The sequence below is a fragment of the Staurois parvus genome, unplaced genomic scaffold, assembly GCF_062004578.1.
Source record: "Staurois parvus isolate SC_StPar_1 unplaced genomic scaffold, SC_StPar_1.0 ptg000960l, whole genome shotgun sequence".
Lineage (NCBI taxonomy): Eukaryota > Metazoa > Chordata > Amphibia > Anura > Ranidae > Staurois > Staurois parvus.
Window position 1 is genome coordinate 513,918 of NW_028318756.1, and position 23,797 is coordinate 537,714.

At 41.8% G+C, this 23,797-nt stretch overlaps 1 protein-coding gene and 1 pseudogene across 1 annotated transcript; both read right to left on the reverse strand.

The window, feature by feature from the left end:
* Positions 1-627: 627 nt before the first annotated feature.
* LOC149441669 (uncharacterized) lies at positions 628-18,233 on the reverse strand (annotated as a pseudogene).
* LOC149441670 (uncharacterized) lies at positions 6,416-15,397 on the reverse strand. The gene is made up of 2 exons (XM_089657063.1): positions 15,000-15,397; positions 6,416-9,862 (listed from the first exon to the last, which is right to left on the reverse strand). Exon 2 carries the CDS (start codon positions 9,858-9,860, stop codon positions 7,143-7,145), a length of 2,718 nt encoding a protein of 905 aa, XP_089513189.1. The 5' UTR covers positions 9,861-9,862; positions 15,000-15,397; the 3' UTR covers positions 6,416-7,142.
* Positions 18,234-23,797: the final 5,564 nt, after the last annotated feature.

The following is a 23,797-nucleotide window of genomic DNA, read 5'->3' on the forward strand; positions in this document are numbered from 1 at the left end:
ATTGGCCAATCTTAGTGCTGTATGTGTGCGTGTAGCGTGGACCCGGGTGCCCAGGTGGGGGTTTCTCTACATGGCAACATTGTCATGATTTTATTGTGCTGGGTGGAGGGCATTGTCAGCTTTCTATTGTCATGTCAATTTCAATACAAATTGTGTTTCAAGCCGCAGCTCTGTTCTCTTGAGGACTTCTCTTCCAGTGAGTCCTTTACTCGTGGGTTTCCATTGTTATCTCTGGATTTCACCTCAAACAATGAAGACTTTGAATTCTGCGTTTCACACCTCAGTGTCTGAATTGCATTATTCCCAGAGTACTTTGTATCCGGCGTGATTGGACGGAGGGTGCCGGCATGAACCCGATCTATCCTAACAATGGCCAAAACGCATCACAGCTGGGGGAAGGATCATCACATTCATTCAACTAAGTATTTTTTAAATAGATCTCTAAATAGTTATGAAATCTCCCACCACAAAATGTACTCAGCCAATGAAAGGCAATGACTCCATTTTTATTTTTCTACTGTTATCAATGACCAACAATTTGGTGTGCCTACAGTGACAGAGTCTGACAGCCCAGCACTAGATGGTCATAGGAAACCACTATATGAAATAAAATACGGACAATATGTCTCATGGCTGAGCAAACGCATTTCATATTTATTCCACTCATTTTATAAATATAGACCTCTAAGAATTTGTGAAAGATTACACTGAAAAATGGCCAAGCCGGTCCCACACTTATCTCCTTATGGACTGTTTCTTCCATGATGAAGATCAGCCATGGAGTATATCTGAGGTGTATATCAGGGTGTGCTTCTTCCCTACATGAGAGCTGGGATGTCCAGCAACATTCATCTAGAAGACATTTCCCGCACTCAAGGCACTAATACACCCCCAGGGTTGTGTGGGACCCCTGATGTACAGGAAGACATGACTTCAGTGAGGAACATTTCCCTCATCCAAGACAGGAAAGTGGCTTCTCTCCCGTGTGAGACCTCTGATGATTGTAAAGATGCGATTTCCTTGAAAAACATTTCCCGCACTCAGGACAGGAAAGTGGCTTCTCCCCTGTGTGCAATCTCTGATGTCTGTGAAGATGTGATTTCCTTGAAAAACATTTCCCGCACTCAGGACAGGAATACGGCTTCTCTCCTGTGTGAGATCTCTGATGTGTGTAAAGATTGGACTTTCTTGAAAAACTATTCCCACATTCAGGACAAGAATACGGCTTCTCTCCTGTGTGAGATCTCCGATGTTTGTAAAGACTGGACTTCTCTGAAAAACATTTTTCACATTCAAGACAGGAGTAAGGCTTTTCCCCCGTGTGAGATCTCTGATGTGTGTAAAGATCAGACTTCTGTGAAAAGCATTTCTTGCACTCAGGACAGGAATATGGCTTCTCCCCTGTGTGAGACCTCTGATGGATTTGAAGATTGGTCTTTAATGAAAAACATTTCCCGCACTCAGGGCAGAAAAAGGGCTTCTCCCCTGTGTGAGATCTCTGATGTCTGTAAAAATTGGACTTACCAGAAAAACATTTCCCGCACTCAGGACAGGTATATGGCTTCTCTCCTGTGTGAGATCTCTGATGTATTTGAAGATTGGTCTTTAATGAAAAACATTTCCCGCACTCAGGACAGGAAAATGGCTTCTCACCTGTGTGAGATCTTTTGTGCATGTTAAGATGTGATTTAAAACAGAAACCCTTCCCACACTCAGTACAGGAAAACCTCTTCTCTGTTGAAAGACCGACCCAGTCCCGCACAGTCTGAGGTTCCTCAGGATACGTGGAATCCGATGGTCCATCTACACTGGGTGGTGCCGGATGGACACTGGAGGGAGCCGGGTTTTCTCCTGGACTATACTGTGTGATGTCCTCATCTTCTACTTTCCAGTCTGGAGACAAAGTGAGACAATCCTCTGAGGTTTTCCTCATCTCCCGGCCATGGACTAAAATACAAAGACAAAGAGGATTACTAGACAGGAGCCGATTGGTTCCCCCAAACCAGGACTCCGCCCACATCAGGCAGCTTGGTCTCTGAGGAGCTAACACTTCCACCCTCAAGGGAACTAGGAAATGGCTCCTCTGATCTCCTACCAGGTCATTTCTTTATTCATGGGCGTTAGTCAGAGAGTGAGGAAACAACCAGAACTGTCTTTTATAGGAGGGACAGTGATGAGGGGATTATAGGACGAGGGTCCCCACCCCCTCTATCACTCATCGCCATCTTCTCTTTTCATGTGACAACACTGAAGAAATGACACTTTGCTACAATGTGTCGTACTACAGCTTGTATAACATGGAAATTTGCTGTCCCCTCAAAATAACTCAATGCAGCCATTAATGTCTAATCCACTGGCAAAAAAAGTGTGCCCACTCCTAAGTAAAAATGTCCAAATTGGGCCAAAAGTGTCAATATTTTGCATAGCCACCATTATTTTCCAGCACTGCCTTAACCCTCTTGGGCAGGTGTGTTAAATTCGGTGTTATCGCTCTCACTCTCTCATACTGGTCACTGGAAGTTCAACATGGCACATCATGGCAAAGAACTCTCTGAGTATCTGAAAAAAAGAATTGTTGCTCTACATAAAGATGGCCGAGGCTATAAGAAGATTGCCAAGACCCTGAAACTGAGCTGCAGCACGGTGGCCAAGACCATACAGCGGTTTAACAGGACAGGTTCCACTCAGAACAGGCTTCACCATGGTTGACCAAAGAATTTGAGTGCACGTGTTCAGCATCATATCCAGAGGCTGTCTTTGGGAAATAGACGTATGAGTGCTGCCAGCATTGCTGAAGAGGGTGAAGGGGTGGGGGGGTCAGTCTGTCAGTGCTCAGACCATATGCCGCACACTGCATCAAATTGGTCTGCATGGCTGTCATCCCAGAAGGAAGACTTTTCAAAAGATGATGCACAAGGAAGCCCACAAACAGTTTGCAGAAGACAAGCAGACTAAGGACATGGATTGCTGGAACCACGTCCTGTGGTCTGATGACACCAAGATCAACTGATTTGGTTCAGATGGTGTCAAGCGTGTGTGGTGGCAACCAGGTGAGGAGTACAAAGACAAGTGTGTCTTGCCTACAGTCAAGCATGGTGGTGGGAGTGTCATGGTCTGGGACTGCATGAGTGCTGCCAGGACTGGGAAGCTACAGTTCATTGAAGGAACCATGAATGCCAACATGTACTGTGACATACTGAAGCAGCGCATGAGCCCCTCCCTTCAGAGTCTGGATGCAGGGCAGTATTCCAACATGATAACGACCCCAAACACACCTCTAGGACCACCACTGCCTTGCTAAAGATGCTGAGGGTAAAGGTGATGGACTGGCCAAGCATGTCTCCAGACCTGAACCCTATTGAGCATCTGTGGGGCATCCTCAAATGGAAGGTGGAGGAGCGCAAGGTCTCGAACATCCACCAGCTCCGTGATGACGTCATGGAGGAGTGGAAGAGGACTCCAATGGCAACCTGTGAAGCTCTGGTGACCTCCATGCACAAGAGGGTTAAGGCAGTGCTGGAAAATAATGGCAGCCACACAAAATATTTACACTTTCAGCCCAATTTGAACATTTTTACCTAGGAGTGGGCACACTTTTGATGCCAGCGGTTTAGACATTAATGGCGGTGTGGTGAGTTATTTTGAGGGGAGAGCAAATTTCCATGTTATACAAGCTGTACACTGACTACGTCACATTGTAGCAAAGTGTCATTTCTTCAGTGTTGTCACATGAAAAGAGAGAATCAAATATTTACACAAATGTGAGGGGGGGACTCACTTCTGGGAGATACTGTAGCAGAGGGTGGAGGGGGGAGAGAAGTCAGGACTATGGAATGTACAATATATTGTATAAGATACAGCAGATATGACTATATAGTATCAGAATGATGTAATGTACAACATAGAGAATATAGTGCAGGGGTCAGGAGGATGTAATGTACAACATAGAGTATATAGTGCAGGGGTCAGGAGGATGTAATGTACAACATAGAGTATATAGTGCAGGGGTCAGGAGTATGTAATGTACAACATAGAGTATATAGTGCAGGGGTCAGGAGTATGTAATGTACAACATAGAGTATATAGTGCTGGGGTCAGGAGTATGTAATGTACAACATAGAGAATATAGTGCAGGGGTCAGGAGGATGTAATGTACAACATAGAGTATATAGTGCAGGGGTCAGGAGGATGTAATGTACAACATAGAGTATATAGTGCAGGGGTCAGGAGTATGTAATGTACAACATAGAGTATATAGTGCAGGGGTCAGGAGGATGTAATGTACAACATAGAGTATATAGTGCAGGGGTCAGGAGTATGTAATATACAACATAGAGTATATAGTGCAGGGGTCAGGAGTATGTAATGTACAACATAGAGTATATAGTGCTGGGGTCAGGAGGATGTAATGTACAACATAGAGAATATAGTGCAGGGGTCAGGAGGATGTAATGTACAACATAGAGTATATAGTGCAGGGGTCAGGAGGATGTAATGTACAACATAGAGTATATAGTGCAGGGGTCAGGAGTATGTAATGTACAACATAGAGTATATAGTGCAGGGGTCAGGAGTATATAATGTACAACATAGAGAATATAGTGCAGGGGTCAGGAGTATGTAATGTACAACAGAGTATATAGTGCAGGGGTCAGGAGTATGTAATGTACAACATAGAGTATATAGTGCAGGGGTCAGGAGTATGTAATGTACAACATAGAGTATATAGTGCAGGGGTCAGGAGTATATAATGTACAACATAGAGAATATAGTGCAGGGGTCAGGAGTATGTAATGTACAACAGAGTATATAGTGCAGGGATCAGGAGTATGTAATGTACAACATAGAGTATATAGTGCAGGGGTCAGGAGTATGTAATGTACAACACAGAGTATATAGTGCAGGGGTCAGGAGTATGTAATGTACAACATAGAGTATATAGTGCAGGTGTCAGGAGTATGTAATGTACAACAGAGTATATAGTGCAGGGGTCAGGAGTATGTAATGTACAACATAGAGTATATAGTGCAGGAGTCAGGAGTATGTAATGTACAACATAGAGTATATAGTGCAGGGGTCAGGAGTATGTAATGTACAACATAGAGTATATAGTGCAGGGGTCAGGAGTATGTAATGTACAACATAGAGTATATAGTGCAGGGGTCAGGAGTATATAATGTACAACATAGAGAATATAGTGCAGGGGTCAGGAGTATGTAATGTACAACAGAGTATATAGTGCAGGGATCAGGAGTATGTAATGTACAACATAGAGTATATAGTGCAGGGGTCAGGAGTATGTAATGTATAACATAGAGTATATAGTGCGGGGGTCAGGAGTATGTAATGTACAGCATAGAGTATATAGTGCAGGGGTCAGGAGTATGTAATGTACAACATAGAGTATATAGTGCAGGGGTCAGGAGTATGTAATGTACAGCATAGAGTATATAGTGCAGGGGTCAGGAGTATACCAAGTGAAACTAAGCTCTCCTGGTAGACGGCTGCGTTGACCCTGGACTTAATGAAGCACAGTGGACCAACACCAGCAGATGACATGGCTCCCCAAATCAACACAGATTGTGGAAACTTCACACTGGACTTTAAGCATCTTGCAGTGTGTGCCTCTCCATTCTTCCTCCATACTCGGGGTCCTTGTGCCTCTCCATTCTCCCTTCATACTCGGGGTCCTTGTGCCTCTCCATTCTTCCTAGATACTCGGGCTCCTTGGGCCTCTCCATTCTTCCTCCATACTCGGGCTCCTTGGGCCTCTCCTTTCTTCCTCCATACTCGGGGTCCTTGGGCCTCTCCTTTCTTCCTCCATACTCGGGCTCCTTGGGCCTCTCCTTTCTTCCTCCATACTCGGGCTCCTTGGGCCTCTCCTTTCTTCCTCCATACTCGGGCTCCTTGGGCCTCTCCTTTCTTCCTCCATACTCGGGCTCCTTGGGCCTCTCTATTCTTCCTCCATACTCGGGGTCCTTGGGCCTCTCCATTCTTCCTCCATACTCGGGGTCCTTGGGCCTCTCCATTCTTCCTCCATACTCGGGGTCCTTGGGCCTCTCCATTCTTCCTCCATACTCGGGGTCCTTGGGCCTCTCCATTCTTCCTCCATACTCGGGGTCCTTGGGCCTCTCCATTCTTCCTCCATACTCGGGGTCCTTGGGCCTCTCCATTCTTCCTCCATACTCGGGGTCCTTGGGCCTTGTTAGATTTCCAGAGTTATGAAAAAACTCTATTAATATTTCTAGGTTCTTGTAGATGGTTGTAGGAAGAAATCCTTATGAAAACCAGGTCAGTATGAGAAGTGTGACTTTATTTGATCACACACCAAAAATACAAAGTCAATAAAAAACAGTAAATTCAGATATATGTAGCTTAAAATGAAATAAAAATAAAGAATAAATTGCCTTGGATATTAGGAAATAATGTAGTTCTTTTGCATAGCTTAGATAGAAGTTTTCTTGGCCTAGTTTAAGAAATGACCATGTGCTATTCTTTTGTTCTTTGTCCAAGCACGTGCTTTGAGTAAGAGTGTGTGAAAAGAATGTCTCTGTGTGTGAGTGAATGAAGTGAAGTGTAGTGTATCTGGGAAGCTTCTGACCCGTTCTTTGAAAAGCTGCATACTTAAAATGCATGAGAAATTAGGTCCTCCCATTAAGCTTTGTTTCAAATTCGCGGGCTTCTAAACTACTCCCAAAATCACTCCCAGCTTGAATAGAAACATGTGTTCCCATTCAAACCACCAAGTCATTATCATGATTGACATACAGACTATGAAAAAGGTTTCTGAAGTTCTTATATTACATACAACTGTCAAAATCCATGATTTATGACTACAATTTAAACTCTCAGACTCATTAAAAGAATTCACAATATGGTATACATTACATGAGTATTTTAAAAGAAAACATGACTTTAAACCTCTACTGATTACCTAGGCTCAAACACAAATAATTCACATCTGACCACTGAAATGCAAAACCTCACATTCACATCCAATTAAGAGGGAATATATTCTGCCAGCATATATTTCAAAAACTACTAAAGACCGAATTAAAGTTTGGATATTAAAAAATTAATATTACATTCCCCTCTGAAATATGAAATTCATATTAATTTATAACAAGCACACATCATTTATATCACAAACACTCAGGTTTTGATTTAGTAATCTCAAATGTATCATTATTTGTAACGGAGTCAGCATAACCAGAAAGTAGTTTCCTCTGAAGTATATCTTGTAATAGATTATCTCCTTTCCTAATTTCACTTCTAATTCGCTTATAGAAACTGTTCATTTTACACATCAAACATAATTGAAATATAATACATAATATGATAATAATAAAAATAATTATTACAGGATGTAATAAAATATTTCCTGCTGCAGATGCAATTGAAGTTTTTCCCAACATTGATACAGTACGTTTAAATTTTGACCACCAAGAATGACCTGAAAATTCAGACCATTCATGTTCTATATCTTTTAAACTCCCTTGTTCATGTTTAAATAATATTTCTGCTTTTTGAAGTTCATCTGATAATGCTATCAGTAAACCTTCATCTTTTTGAATAACATTTGCCCAATCTCTCCATGGGAATTCATCCACTTGAGATATATTGTACTGTATGGGAAGAGCACTTATATTTTTCATAAGCATGTTTGTTAAATTCATTCTCATCCCATTAACACTTATTGCTGAAATATCTCCTTCTATACAGAACAAACCTCGACTTAAGTTTTCTGTATGTGTACAAGAAGAGAAGAAGGATTGAACCCTTTCTGAGTCAGACATAACTTGAAAACAAACTTTCTTTTTATCTACAATTGAGATTAACTCAGAAGTGGTTTTAACCTTTTCTATCCTTGCTGAACATAGAGTATGGTTATGGTAACAAGAATGAAATATACCTTTGTCTTGATTAGGTAGACAAATCACTTTAGACTGAAATTGTAAACATGAAGACAGATCTAATTGTTCTAACTCAAAATTATTATCAATAAATGCAAAATCTGTATATTGCAGATGATAATATAGTAACTGTGTGTTGCTAACTGGTAATCCCAAGACAGTGATTGGAACCAACATTTGTTCTTTTCCTGCTACAGGAATCATTGAAGAACTATAACATATGTTCTGATAACATCCAATCCACTTATTTACCCACAGATCAGTATGGTTTATGGCATATACATACTCTCTTGGTAAATTTTGTACAATACCTATAGGAGTTATTCCACTTTGAAAAGCTTGAGCTATTATTTTAAAATTTGTGGAATATTCCATCTGAATTTCTAAACATGCTGTGGCTATATGGGAATGCTGTTCACTTGACATTAAATTAAGAGTAATATTCTCTAAGTGTGATATAGATGGACCCATAATATTGGCTGTTTTAATCACCATATTTTCCAATATTTGATTCAAGTTTCTTTGTACTTTAATACTATTGCTTCCCACTAAACCGGCTGTCTCGAGATCAGACTTTAGTGTACTAATGTCCATGCTATTTGTAATACTACCAATAGTACCTATTCCTCCTAAAATACCTTCAACTATACCACGTTTATTCCTGTGAGGATTCCTACTATCAGTACCAAACCATCTTTCAATACCTAATTCCATGTTAACCAGATGTTCTTTACATTGTGGAAACCTTGTTGAGATTTTCCATTCTGAAATGTTAAAGTTCCACACTATAATAACAAACTTTCCTTCTCTCAACAGAAGTCTGGTCTGGAAATGGTTAATTTGGAAGGGACTGGCTGGAATAAATTTCTTATCCGTACACTGCGTTCTTTTAGGGGATAGTACAATTACATTTGTATTTACACATTTCTTTGGATAATTTTCTATTGATATGCAGCATTCATATATACCTGTATCATTAATTGATATAGTGTTTTGATGATACACAAAGTTATCATTATCCCAGTTCAAATTGCCAAAAATACTTTTATGGATAACATCAGTTTTATCATGAAGAAAACTTCCCAAAAATTCACCATTCCTTTTCCAAGTTAATAATGAATTTTGAGGTAGGTGTATTTGTATACTACACATCAAATTCAGATTATCCTTTCCTTCTGCAAGTCTTAATGATTGAGGAGATATTTTTATCTCTGGGACTATCAAATCTACCACAGTAACAATTACTTTGACTTTAGTTTGAACCAAAGCTCTTGTCACTTGGAAATCCCATATTTTCACTATGTCCTCTTTTTCATTACCATTAATATTCAAATGTTCAGGATCAAGAAAGTGTGAATAACTTTGTAATTGATACCAAATATCTGTTTTAGAACTTCCTATATTTCCAGTATTTAACATGTCTATGGAAATATCTCCTGACCAAATAGTAGGTTCATTTCCCTTTAAAACTATTAACCAGTATCCCATATCGGATAAATTACATTCAAAGTTACTAGTTTCGTTATTGATCCTATAAAATCCTTGCATTTTAACAAATTTTGATTTAGACTCTATTTTAGCTCTAACTTCAATATCATTATTATGAACGAAATACAATTCCGAACAACAAGTTCTACCATAACCTATGCACATATATCCTAGCAAGTCTTCAGCTGTATTAATGTTACTATCTTTAGGAAAAAATCTTTTGTTCCTAATAAGTATAGTGTCTTTCTTATGTAGGGCTTCAGTCTTGTTAACTTCTGCATTGCTGGAAAAGTTTATGTTGTAGATTACTAATATTGTCATTGTCACTAAGAAAATAATCAATCCTGTAATAAGTCTTTTCTTTCTACTGCTTTGATTTTCCTTATGTTCTTTTGTTGTAATGTTTATTTTTCTTTGGAATCTGCGATGCTTTGTTTCTTCCGGATTATTGAAATCCATGTCTGCAAAAGAAATGCAGTATCATTATCTCGGTATAAACAATTTACATTGGTCACTGTGCATCCACATTGTTTGTTGTCTGCGCGCATTTTTTACTGAATTAAGAGGTCTTTGCACTTGTACCATTACTCCTTGAACATCCAAAATATCAAATGGACCTTCCCAGTTGCTTTGCCATGGTCCAGTTTTTCTGAAAGTTTTTACCATTACTTGTCCTCCTTTTTCGAACTTAGAAGAATGTGGAGGAACCATTTTTTGCATGCGAGTAGCTGCATGTGGTACAATAGTGTTCAGATTGTCTTGCAACATCTGTAACCACTTTGTTTTTTCTATTGCCTCTTTTTGCGGCGTTGACAAGAACGGTTCATGGGGAAAAACAATACGCATTTTCCTTCCTGTCATTAACTCAAAAGGAGAATACTGTGTTGCAGAAGATGTTGTACTTCTGACACTCATCAGAACCAATGGTACAGCATCAACCCAAGTATTTCCTCTGTCTAATAACATTTTTGCAATCCTTGATTTAACAGTCCTATTCATTCTTTCCACAATACCTGCAGATTGTGGATGATAGGGCACATGAAATCTCTGTTGTATACCCAAGATTTTACACATTGCCTGCATTATTTTACCTGTGAAGTGGGTTCCTCTGTCACTACTGAGGTTTGTTGGTATACTCCAGACTGGAAAAACATGATTAATTAGCATTTTAGCAGTTGTTAATGCATCATCTTTGCGAACAGGCAAGATTTCAATCCATTTTGAAAAAACATCAACTACAACTAAAGCATACCTGTACCCATTTTTACCTGTAGGTAACGGTCCTATATAGTCTAGTTGTAATGTGGACCATGGTCCATCTGCTGGAGGAGTTCTTTGTAATGGAGGTTTTTGACCCTTTGGTCGAGGATTCACTTGAGCACAGATTAGACAAGATTGAACTACACTGTCTACTGTTTCTTCCATTTTGTCCCAGTAAAATTTTTCCTTGAGTATTTCAAGCAATCTTTGTTTACCTATGTGACCTAGGCTTTCGTGATTGTACTTTGTAAATTCTACCTGTAGATGCTGCGGTATAACAGGACGCAGAAACCCGTTTAAGTCATGATACAAAATTCCATATTCACATATAAAGGGAAATTTTGGATCAACCTGAGAAGCAGAAAGAGATGGATCCCTTTTCTGTTCTTCTGCAAAGGAGGGAATCTGTGTGTCTGTCTTCCTAACAACATTAACTGAGACTGGTTCAGACTGAATCACTGGTACTCCATGTAAAGCTGCTTCCTTTGCTAAGAGATCAGCTGTTCTATTGCCTACACTCATCTCATCATTGTCCTTCCTATGAGATGGAATTTTTACAATTGCATAGGCAATAGGATTTTCCTCTGCTAGCTTAAAAATTGATTCAAGTGTCTCTTTGTGCACTAGGACTTTGTTAGATGCATCTACAAAACCTCTACGTTTCCAAATTGGTAAATAATCTGTCAGGGAACGTACAACATATGAACTGTCACTGTAAATCACTAATGGACTTCTGTTCTCTTCCTTGTCTAATGTCAACACAGTTTTTACTGCTTCAAGTTCTGCCCTTTGAGCTGAAAAATGTCCTGGCAATTTGTGCTGTATGGAATAATTACGCTCTGGATACCAAATTGAATATCCACTGTAATAATTACCTGACATACAGTATCTAGAACCATCAACAAATACAGGTTCATCAATTTTCTCTGCCTCTCTACGGAAAAGAGGAGAGGAAGTTTCTTGGACTTCACATAAACATTCATGTTCTAACCCGTTGTATTCCATCAACTGAGGTAGGACATACTTGGCATTATGTTCAACCTGTATTTGCTTAGGTGATAGAGCCAACAACCATTGAGAAAATCTTTGGTTGGAAACTCCAGGAACATTTTTCTCAAAAAGAAACTTCAAAGTGCTATGTGGAGTTTGTAGAATAATTTTGTTGAATCCTACAATATGCTCTGTTGCTTTTACTGCATAATGTACTCCCACAAGTTGTCTGACACAATCATCAAAACCTTTCTCTACTGGAGTAAGCAGACGTGAGAAGTATCCAAGACTTCTCCAGACTCCTCCCTGTTTCTGAATCAAGACAGCTGAGATTGCAGTTTCTGAAGCATGCACTTGCAAAGCAAATGGTGCTTGCTTATCAACAGTAGCCAAAGCTGGAGCTGTTTGCAAATCATTTTTCAACATCTCAAAAGCTTTTTGCTGTATTTCTGTCCAGGGACCAAATACATTTTCCTCATTGTACTTCAACAAATCATACAATGGTTTGGCTTTTTCTGCAAATGATTCGATAAAATCTCTAGAGAAATTTACCAAACCCAAAAACTGTCTCAGTGCTTTGAATGTTGTTGGTACAGGAAGTGACGCAATAGACTCAATTCTTTCCTGTAAAGGCTGTCTCTTTCCTGGACCAATCAAAACTCCAAGAAATTTTACTTCATTTTTCATGAGCTGAACTTTGCGTGTATTCAGCTTGAGACCTTCATCTTGCAGAAGTGTAAACAATTCTGCTAAGAGAGTCCTGTGTTCAGTTTCAGAATTCGTCATAAGCAAGATATCATCTACATATTGAATTAAACAATCAGGTCTAGAAAATTTAGACAAAACATTTGCTAATGCCTGATGTAATATATACTTAGCAGAATGATATCCTTTTGGAAGACGTTTGAGACAATATTGCACATTTCTGTGGACAAATGAAAACTTGTATTGGCAACTCTCAGCCAATTTAATACTAAAAAATCCATTTGCAATGTCAAGAACAGAGAACACTTTCGCATTGGCATTTATTTGTGACATGATGTCTGGAGTTTCTGCCACAATGGGTGTACAACTTGGAGTGTATTTGTTTAGCATTCTTAGATCTATCAATAATCTATATGCACTAGGGTCATCACGCTTTGCCACTACCCACAAAGGATTATTAGTAACTGAATTAGCTTTCCTGATGATACCCTGTTCCAAAAATTCTTGTATGATTACTGATACAGGTTCATCAGATTCTGGCGGCAACTTGTATTGTTTTAATGGGGGATGGTCTTTGCCTTGAATATTAACTTCAATATTTTTGAACAATCCAGCTTCATTTTTACCTTGACTCCACAGTTTTTTGTGTAGTTGTACTAACTGTTTCAATTCTAGATTATCTCCAGTATCTGGCCATTTATAGTCAGCATCAATTGCTTCTGTCAAACAGATGCTACCGACTTCACAATAATCTGTTGGGTCAATTACCATAGGCTTACGATTAGCAGAGCCCTGCCAAACAATGCCATTGGCTAAATCAAGTATCCACCCTCTTTGAGACAAAACATCAGCACCAATAATGTTCTCTGATCCTTGACAATACCAAAAGTCTATCTCCATTTGCGAACATCCTGGTATTTCAAAAGACACAATTTTACATTTTTTAGCTTGAACATCACCTTTTCCATTGAAACCTACAACTGTGCATACTGTTGCATTAGATGGAATTGGTATTTTCATGCCTAAAACACTTATTTGGGCTCCTGAATCCAATAAAATAGAAGATTTCTGTCCATTAATTTTAGCTTTTACATAAGGGCGGCCACACTTGTCCAAGAAAATTGGAGCTACATATTCCAGACAATGGAGTTCAACTTCCTTTTCTTTTGCTAGTCATGGTGAAGGTAATAATGGCTGTCTTGAAGTATTGGATGAATGTGAGTTGTTCACATTTCCTCCATTACTAATTGACATTTCACTAATCTCTCTGATCAGAGGAGCGTAGGGTGAAGATGACTTAACTTCCTGTGAACGAATTGGAGCTGACGGTTCAGGAGAAATAAGTCCATTTTCTTTACCCAAATTTCTCATCTGAATGTCTTTCAAAAACTTCCTACACTGCCATTTCAAATGCCCTGGTTTTGCACAATAGTAACAAGTGAATGGTCTTTGATTCCCTTGTCTTACTCTGTCATTCCTGCGGGGGGCAGCATTTCCTGTCTTGAATTTATCCTGACTGTCAGTCTTAGGATAATTATTCTCAATTAAAGCAATTTTTGGTCTTACATTATTTAGCTTTAATTGTCTCCTAATTTTGTCAATAATATAGGCAGCGTCATCCAAATTATCCTTTTCATTAGCAATCAATAAAGATGCTGGATCAAGGTACTTAAATTTTTTTACAAAATCCTTGACCATAGCAGGGGTCTCATCTTGTAAATTAAAAATCATCCTGTATGCCTTAGAATATCTAATCCTAAAATCATAAGGGTCATCATTAATAGTAGCTCTTAAGGAGTCTAAAATTTCCAAACTAGGTGTCTCCTCTCCTGTTGTGAACAGTAATAACTGTCGTAGTCTATCAGTAGCATTGCTATGAATTTCCATATCATCCTCATTCATGAAAGGAGTCTTGACTAACCTACGAGCCATAAAACTGGGGATCCACAACCCAAAAATGCGATTTCTTTGCTCATCAGTTAATTGAAACCTATCACAAAAATTCTCAAAAACATCGGAATTATGGAAAGAATTTTCTCTCATGTTATATGCTGGTATATCCTTCAATATTTTCATTAACTGATCCTGAATCTGTAACTTCAACTTAGATGCTCTAGCAAGTAATTTCTGTCTCTGAACAGTAGTCTCACTGCCTTCCTCATCACCCCTGGGTGAGTCCGGGATAAATGAAGCTTGGGCCATTTCTGATTGTTTTTTCTTAGAAACCACAGCTATTTGCTTATTTTTTAATATTGCAACATTTTGAGATTCAATTTCTTGCTCAAGATGTTCAATATAGGTACAAAAAGTTTCACAGTTTGCACAATTGGATTCAACAGTATCCTGCATGTCTGTACTCTGTAAGACATTTTTGCTATCTGTCTTAACAACACAAACCACATTTTTCTCTGGCAATTCAAACACCATAGAATTGAAAACTCTAACTAGCTTCACAATGTTACGCAATTTTCTTTTCATCTTATTAAACGTAAATCTAGAGCTATCAATATCAACATTAGCCTGCATACATTGATCATACATAGCTTTCCATAAACCAGTATCAGAAGCATGGCTAGCTAAACCTTGAAATTCCAATTTACTTTCATTAGCTAATGAATCAATAAATTCCATGTTTCTACTCACCGAATGTAGTAAATTTCCTCTTTTGTCCTGACTTAGAGACTTTTCTGGTCACCACTTGAATCCTCAGATCTCCACAACCAACGTTTTCCGTTCCAGGTTCTGCAATCTTTCCGAAGCTTAATCAATAGAAATAGTTCATCTCAATCCCCTCTGAAGAAGCGAGGATAAATTGAAAAAACGTGGAAAAATCGAATGGCTGGCACTCGCCAATAATGTTAGATTTCCAGAGTTATGAAAAAACTCTATTAATATTTCTAGGTTCTTGTAGATGGTTGTGGGAAGAAATCCTTATGAAAGCCAGGTCAGTATGAGCAGTGTGACTTTATTTGATCACACACCAAAAATACAAAGTCAATAAAAAACAGTAAATTCAGATATATGTAGCTTAAAATGAAATAAAAATAAAGAATAAATTGCCTTGGATATTAGGAAATAATGTAGTTCTTTTGCATAGCTTAGATAGAAGTTTTCTTGGCCTAGTTTAAGAAATGACCATGTGCTATTCTTTTGTTCTTTGTCCAAGCACGTGCTTTGAGTAAGAGTGTGTGAAAAGAATGTCTCTGTGTGTGAGTGAATGAAGTGAAGTGTAGTCTATCTGAGAAGCTTCTGACTCGTTCTTTGAAAAGCTGCATACTTAAAATGCATGAAAAATTAGGTCCTCCCATTAAGCTTTGTTTCAAATTCGCGGGCTTCTAAACCACTCCCATAATCACTCCCAGTTTGAATAGAAACATGTGTTCCTATTCAAACCACCAAGTCATTATCATGATTGACATACAGACTATGAAAAAGGTTTCTGAAGTTCTTATGTTACATACAACTGTCAAAATCCATGATTTATGACTACAATTTAAACTCTCAGACTCATAAGAATTCACAATATGGTATACATTACATGAGTATTTTAAAAGAAAACATGACTTTAAACCTCTACTGATTACCCTTAGCTCAAACACAAATAATTCACATCTGACCACTGAAATACAAAACCTCACATTCACATCCAATTAAGAGGATATATTCTGCCAGCATATATTTCAAAAACTACTAAAGACCGAATTAAAGTTTGGATATTAAAAATTAATATTACAGAGGCCTATAACAAACTCCAATGATGACCTTTGTAGTACCGCCCCCCCATGTGCAGTTCCACCCATAATACTTCAGCCTCATCACACTCTCCATCAACTAGGTCCTCTATCACACTCGCTCTGAGATCACTTCTCACATAGAGACAGACACCACCACCTTTCCTATTTCCCCCGTCTCTCCGAAAGAGAACCTAGCCAGGAATATGAATGGCCCAGTCATGTGAGGAATGAAGCCAAGATTCAGCAATACCAATTCAATCCTAGTTCTCTTCATGCACCAAACCTTCCAACTCACCTATTGTGCTGGGCACACTTCTGGCATTGGGGAACAAACACTTTCATTCACTGACACCTTGTTCATTCACTGACACCTTGTTCACACGGATTTTGTGAATTTTTTATTTTCATACAAATGGTACCAATTCCACTGGTTGTTTGTAACATGGGAACTTTCTTATCATTTGCCATAGCCCTCCCCCCATCTTTCCCCATTCCACCCCCCAATAAGTACTGACCCCCGTGTGATCTGTCCACCCAGTTATAATTGAATTCTCCCTCCCCCCTCCATCCTAGATTATATACTCCTCCAGACTTCCCATAAACCCCTCCCCCAGCATAGCAGACCCCCTTCCATTTAGGTGCAGACCATCTCTAGTATATAGGCTGCACCCCAATGAAAAGTCAGCCCAGTACTCTAGGTCAGGATTCCATTTTTATTCTTCTCCTGCTATCAATGGCCAACCCGGTCCCACACTTCATCCATGTCTTTGGTGACCTCTGATCTCCTTATGAACGGTTTCTTCCATGATGAAGATCAGCCATGGAGTATATCTGAGGTGTATATCAGGGTGTGCTTCTTCCCCACATGAGAGCTGGGATGTCCAGAAACATCCATTTACCGCACTCAAGGCACTAATACACCTCCAGGGTTGTGTGGGGCCCCTGATGTACAGGAGGACAGGACTTCAGTGAGGAACATTTCCATCACTCAGGACAGGAATACGGCTACTCCCCCGTGTGAGATCTCTGATGTCTGTGAAGATGGGACTTATCTGAAAAACCTTTCCCGCACTCAGAACAGGAATACGGCTTCTCCCCCGTGTGAGATCTCTGATGAATGGAAAGATGGGACCTCACTGAAAAACATTTCCGGCACTCAGTACAGGAATACGGCTTCTCCCCCGTGTGAGATCGTTGATGTATGTAAAGAATGGACTTCACTGAAAAACATTTCCCACACTCATGACAGGAAAATGGCTTCTCCCCTGTGTGAGATCTTTGATGTGTGGAAAGATGGGCCTTCTGTGAAAAACATTTCCCGCACACAGGACAGGAATGTGGTTTCTCACCTGTGTGAGATCGCTGATGTGTGGAAAGATTGGATTTCTGTGAAAAACATCTCCCGCACTCATGACAGGAATACGGCTTCTCCCCCGCGTGGGATCGCTGATGTGTGTAAAGATCGGACTTCTGTGAAAAACATTTCCCGCACTCAGGACAAGAATACAGCTTCTCCCCTGTGTGTGATCTCTGATGTTTGTGCAGAATGAACTTCTGTGAAAAACATTTCCCACACTCAGGACAGAAATATGGCTTTTCACCCGTGTGAGATCTCTGATGTTTGTAAAGACTGGACTTCTGTGAAAAACATTTCCCACACTCAGGACAGGAATACGGCTTCTCCCCCGTATGAGATCTCTGATGTTTGTGAAGATCGGACTTAACTGAAAAACATTTCCCACACTCAGGACAGGAATATGGCTTCTCCCCTGTGTGAGATCTCTGATGTGTGTAAAGATGGTACTTTTGTGAAAAACATTTCCCACACTCAGGACAGGAATACGGCTTCTCCCCCGCGTGAGATCTTTTATGCCTATTAAGACGTGATTTATAACGGAAGCTCTTCCCGCACTCAGTACAGGAGAAGCTCTTCCCTGTAGGAAGGCCGGCTTGGTCCCGCACAGTCTGAGGTTCCTCAGGATACGAGGAATCCGATGGTCCATCTACACTGGGTGGTGCCGGATGGACATTGGAGGGAGCCGGGTTTTCTCCTGGACTATACTGTGTGATGTCCTCATCTTCTACTTTCCAGTCTGGAGACAAAGTGAGACAATCCTCGGAGGTTTTCCTCATCTCCCGGCCATGGACTAAAATACAAAGACAAAGAGGATTACTAGACAGGAGCTGATTGGTTCCCCCAAACCAGGACTCCGCCCACATTAGGCAGCTTGGTCTCTGAGGAGCTTACAATTCCACCCTCAAGGGAACTAGGAAATGGCTCCTCTGTTCTCCTACCAGGTCATTTCTTTATTCATGGACCTTAGTCAGAGAGTGAGGAAACAACCAGAACTGTCTTTTATAGGAGGGACAGTGATGAGGGGATTATAGGACGAGGGTCCCCACCCCCGCTATCACTCATCGCCATCTTTCCAACGCAAGAAGTACTGCACTTCCTTATTTAGTCCATGATTTAGTCATGAAGAACAGCAGGGCTGAGCCCCACCAGAGGTCAGAGAGTGAGGATGGAGGGAGAACAACCAAGATGAAGACTGGACTGATCCCGAAGACCACCATCATTGGGGTATTGACTCCTCCCTCATTATCACTTTCTGTTTAAGGGTCCAAAGTTGGAGGATGTTATCATATTATTATCACCATGTAAAAGTCTGTGCTCCAATCACATCATCCGATATAAAATGTCCAGCTGGGGGGAAATGGGTGTAACAAAAGAGAATCCATATTATGTGTATATATAGCAGTGGGGGAGGGGGGAGAGCAGAAGTCAAGAGTATGTAATGTACAACATAGAGTATATAGTGCAGGGGTCAGAAGAATTTAATATACAACACAAAGTATATAGTGCAGGGGTCAGGATAATGTAACGTACAATATAAAATATAAAGTGCAAGGGTCAGGAGGATGTAACGTACAATATAGAGTATATAGTGCAGGGGTCAGGAGTATGTAATGTACAATATAGAGTATATAGTGCAGGGGTCAGGAGTATGTAATGTACAATATAGAGTATATAGTGCAGGGGTCAGGAGTACATAATGTACAACAGAGTATATAGTGCAGGGGTCAGGAGTATGTAATGTACAACATGGAGTATATAGTGAAGGGGTCAGGAGTATGTAATGTACAACATGGAGTATATAGTGCAGGGGTCAGGAGTATGTAATGTACAACATGGAGTATATAGTGCAGGGGTCAGGAGTATGTAATGTACAACATGGAGTATATAGTACAGGGGTCAGGAGTATGTAATGTACAAGTTATATAGTATAAGGGTCAGGACTCACAGTATTAGTATTCTGTAATCAGTGGAAGCTTAAATGTTTACTGTAGACAACATGTAGAGGTGATCTGGGATTAAACCATCATGCAACACATTAGATTGGAGGTGAGCAAATCCTTGGGCGGAGGGGTGGCGGTGGACGTGGTATACTTGGGCAGAGGGGTGGCGGTGGACGTGGTATACTTGGGCAGAGGGGTGGCGGTGGATGTGGTATACTTGGGCAGAGGGGTGGCGGAGGATGAGGCCTGCCTCACCACCAGCCCCCACACAACTCCTACGACCTCCCTCCTCCTCTATCCTACGCTCCCTCACCAACATCTTTAATCTTTCCCTCTCTACTGGTGCATTCCCCTCCCCTCTGAAAAATGCACACATCACTCCCATACTCAAAAAGCCCTCCCTGGACAACCTTAGACCCATCTCCCTGCTGCCATTTACATCCAAACTCCTAGAGCGCTTAGTCTACAATCGCCTAAGCTCTCACCTCAATGATAACAACCTCCTCGATCCCCTACAGTCCGGCTTCTGTCCCCTACACTCCACAGAACCTGCCTTACTTAAACTCTCCAACGACCTGCTAACCGCCAAAGCTAATGGCCACTATTCAGTGCTCCTACTCCTTGACCTCTCTGCAGCTTTTGACACAGTCGACCACCCCCTCCTCCTTAATAAACTACACTCCCTTGGCATCAGAGACTCCGCTCTCTCCTGGCTCTCATCCTACCTATCACAGCGCTCCTTCAGCGTTACCTATAATGCTACCACCTCCCCCTCACTCCCCCTCTCTGTTGGGGTCTCAAGGCTCTGTCCTTGGACCCCTTCTCTTCTCCATCTACACCTCCTTCCTTGGCCAACTCATACACTCCCATGGATTCAACTACCACCTCTACACCCACGACACGCAAATCTCTCTCTTTACCTGTTGCCTCACCCCTTCAGTCTCCGCCCAAATCACCCACCTACTGAAAGACATATCAGACTGGATGTCACTCCACTTCCTTAAACTGAACTTTTCCAAAACAGTCTTCCCCCCAGCCCACACACCCCCCCCCCCACTGACTTCTCCATCACGTCCAACAATGCCACCATCAAACCCGCCCCGCAGGCCAGAGTACTTGGTTTTATTCTGGACTCCAACCTATCCTTCCAGCCCCAAGTCCAATCACTAACAAACTCATGCAGACTCCACCTCCGCAACATTGCCAAAATCCGCACGTTCCTAACCCCAGAAACCACTAAACAGCTCATCCACTCCCTCATCATATCACGACTTGACTATTGTAACTCCCTCCTCACTGGCCTGCCTCACCACAGGCTATCCCCACTTCAATCAATCCTGAATACGGCAGCCAGACTCATTCACCTTACCAACCGCTCCGTATCCGCCACCCCCCTCTGCCAATCCCTCCACTGGCTTCCGATTGCCCAACGGATCAAATTCAAAATCCTAACACTGACGTACAAAGCTGTCCATCATACTGCCCCGTACTACATCTCTGACCTAATATCCAAGTACCACCCAAAACAAACTCTCCGCTTCTCACAAGACCTCCTTCTCTCTAGTTCCCTGGTCTCCTCCTCCCATGCCCACCTCCAGGACTTCTCCAGGGCATCACCCATCCTCTGAAACTCCCTGCCCCAACCCATAAGCCTATCACCTACTCTCCTCTAGGCGCATCCTGAAAACCCACCTCTTCAGGGAAGCCTACCCTGCCCTCACCTAATTGCTGATCTCCTCCTCTCTTCCTACCACTCCAATACCCATAGCCACTTCCTCCTGTACCACTATCCCCTTCCTCCTAGATTGTAAGCTCCAAGGAGCAGAGCCCTCAAACCCCTCGTGTATCTCATTGTATTGTCGCATGTATTGTCTCCCATTGTAATGTACAGCGCTGAGCGAACTGTTGGCGCTATATAAATACTGTATAATAATAATAATAATACATGGACAGAGGAGTGGACGTGGTATACTTGGACAGAGGGATGGCTGTGGAATACTTGGGACAGAGGGGTGATGGTGGATGTGGTATACTTGGACAGAGGGGTGGCGATAGACGTGGTATACATGGACAGAGGGGTGGCGGTGGATGTGGTATACTTGGATAGAGGGGTGGCGGTGGACGTGGTATACTAGGACAGGGGGGGGTGGCAGTGGACGTGGTATACTTGGACAGAGGGGTGGCGGTGGACGTGGTATACTTGGACAGAGGAGTGGTGGTGGACGTGGTATACTTGGACAGAGGGGTGGTGGTGGACGTGGTATACTTGGACAGAGGGGTGGTGGTGGACGTGGTATACTTGGACAGAGGGGTGGCGGTGGACGTGGTATACTTGGACAGAGGGGTGGCGGTGGACGTGGTATACTTGGACACAGTTCCCCACACACGGCTAATGTGTAAGGTAAAGTCTACAGGCTGGAAAATCCAAATGTAAATGGATAGAAAACTGGCTAAAAGATCGTATTCAGAGAGTAGTGGTTAATGATTCATACTCTGAAGGGTCTGGGGTTGTCAATGGGGTACCCCAAGGTTCAGTGGTATTAGTGGGGTACCCCAAGGTTCAGTGTCATCAGTGGTGTACCCCGAGGTTCAGCATCATTGGTGTACCCCAAGGTTCAGTATTAGTGGTGTACCCCACGGTTCAGTGTGATTAGTGGGGTACCCCAAGGGTCAGTGTTATTAGTGGGGTACCCCAAGGGTCAGTGTGATTAGTGGGGTACCCCAAGGGTCAGTGTGATTAGTGGGGTACTCCAAGGTTCAGTGTCATCAGTGGTGTACCCCAAGGTTCCGTGTGATTAGCCGGTACCCGCCCGGCCTATGGCCAGATGGTGGCTGGGCGAGCACCTCGTTCCTCTGGGTGGAAGCCATATGGCATCCTTCCAGACATGCGCAGTTTGCATGCCCGCAGAGCCGCGCTGTAAGCCATGTACCGGGGTGGGCTCCCCAGGATACAGTGAAGTCACGAACGAGGAAAGCAACCCCAACACCAGCTTTTGCCACAACAGAATTTTACTTAGATGTGGCAAATAAACACAACCACAAATGCTGGGAACATACAATAAATTTACATACACCCAGCCCAGAGGCTGAGACCCTTGTGCTGCACAGCACGGCACCTCCTGATGGATGAAGGTAGAAAGTGAAGTAATTTACCTACTGGGGGCACAACTAAGCTGCCACACCTTACCTGTTATTACCCTACAGAGCAGGAATCAGTGTATGGGGGTACGGTATGGGCTAATCTGCGGTGCAGCACAACAGCTTACAATCTTACACAAATCTACAGTATTCCCCCTCCCATAACTGGTCCTGTAGCACGTCCCTGAGTATTCCTTCTGAGCAAAACGCCAGTCTGGCTTGAGTTTGTAGGATTTTATCAGCTCTCCAATCTAAAATGTCACTTTAAGTTGTGGAGTCCTTCCAATGATCAATAACAACACTTGTGGCCTGACACAAACAGAGACCCTAACTTACTATAGGCCTGTCTCAGTCCTATAGGCGCCAACACTGAAATGAGATGCGTGCACAATCTTACCGACCCGGGTCTGCTTTGCATCCGCTGGTGACTCTGAACAGAACAAACGTCTCTTCAACAGGCATGCGATGTCATCAGCAGTACATGTTGCTTTGCTCCTCTGTCCTCATCAGCATCCTGGCAGCAAATCTTCCTTTCTTTGAACAGGGTTAGCGTCTTCAACACCATCAGCTTCACTCAAGTGAATTTCTGATTACGGAGGGCCGTCATCACAGCTGGATGGCAACGGATTCTCAAAGTCACTCAGCCATCTTCTCTCTCAAGCATGGCTGCTCTCCTCTCCTTCCCCTGCTCACTCTCCAAGTCCAATACCCCACCCCTTCATGAACATAGAAGTCTCTATGCAGTCTGAGGCTGCTAGAATAAACAGTAACATCTTGTGGCTAAACTGCAGAATGTCAGTCAGAACATTTTTAATTCACCTCAATCAGTGTTCAAACAATGAAAGCAGTTTCCCCATCTCACAGCGCAGCGGCACGATCTGTCACTGGCCGTGCACCTCGGACACAGCCGGTGACAGATCTGTGTAAGTACCATCCGTTGTAAGTACCATGTGACCTGCTGTGACCAATCACTGCAGGTCACATCACAGTTGTATACAATGGATGGCTTCATTTTCTTCCCAAAAGAAGACCAAACATTTTGAAATTAAAACACATTTTTCTTTGTTTCTGTTATAAAAGTTTGCAAATAAATAATTGTTCTTCATAAATTTAGGCCGAGATGTATTCTGCTACATGTCTTTGGTGAAAATAACCCAAATTAGGATTTATGATTTAGTCTGAAGGGAAGTTATAGAGTTCACAAACTATGGGAGATATCTGAAAATTGATCAATCCTGAAGTACTGACAGCCAGTCTATTTTATTAAGGACC

Excerpts from the sequence above, each read along its gene's own strand:
- LOC149441670 (XM_089657063.1), bottom strand. The coding sequence starts at position 9,860 with ATGGATTTCAATAATCCGGAAGAAACAAAGCATCGCAGATTCCAAAGA.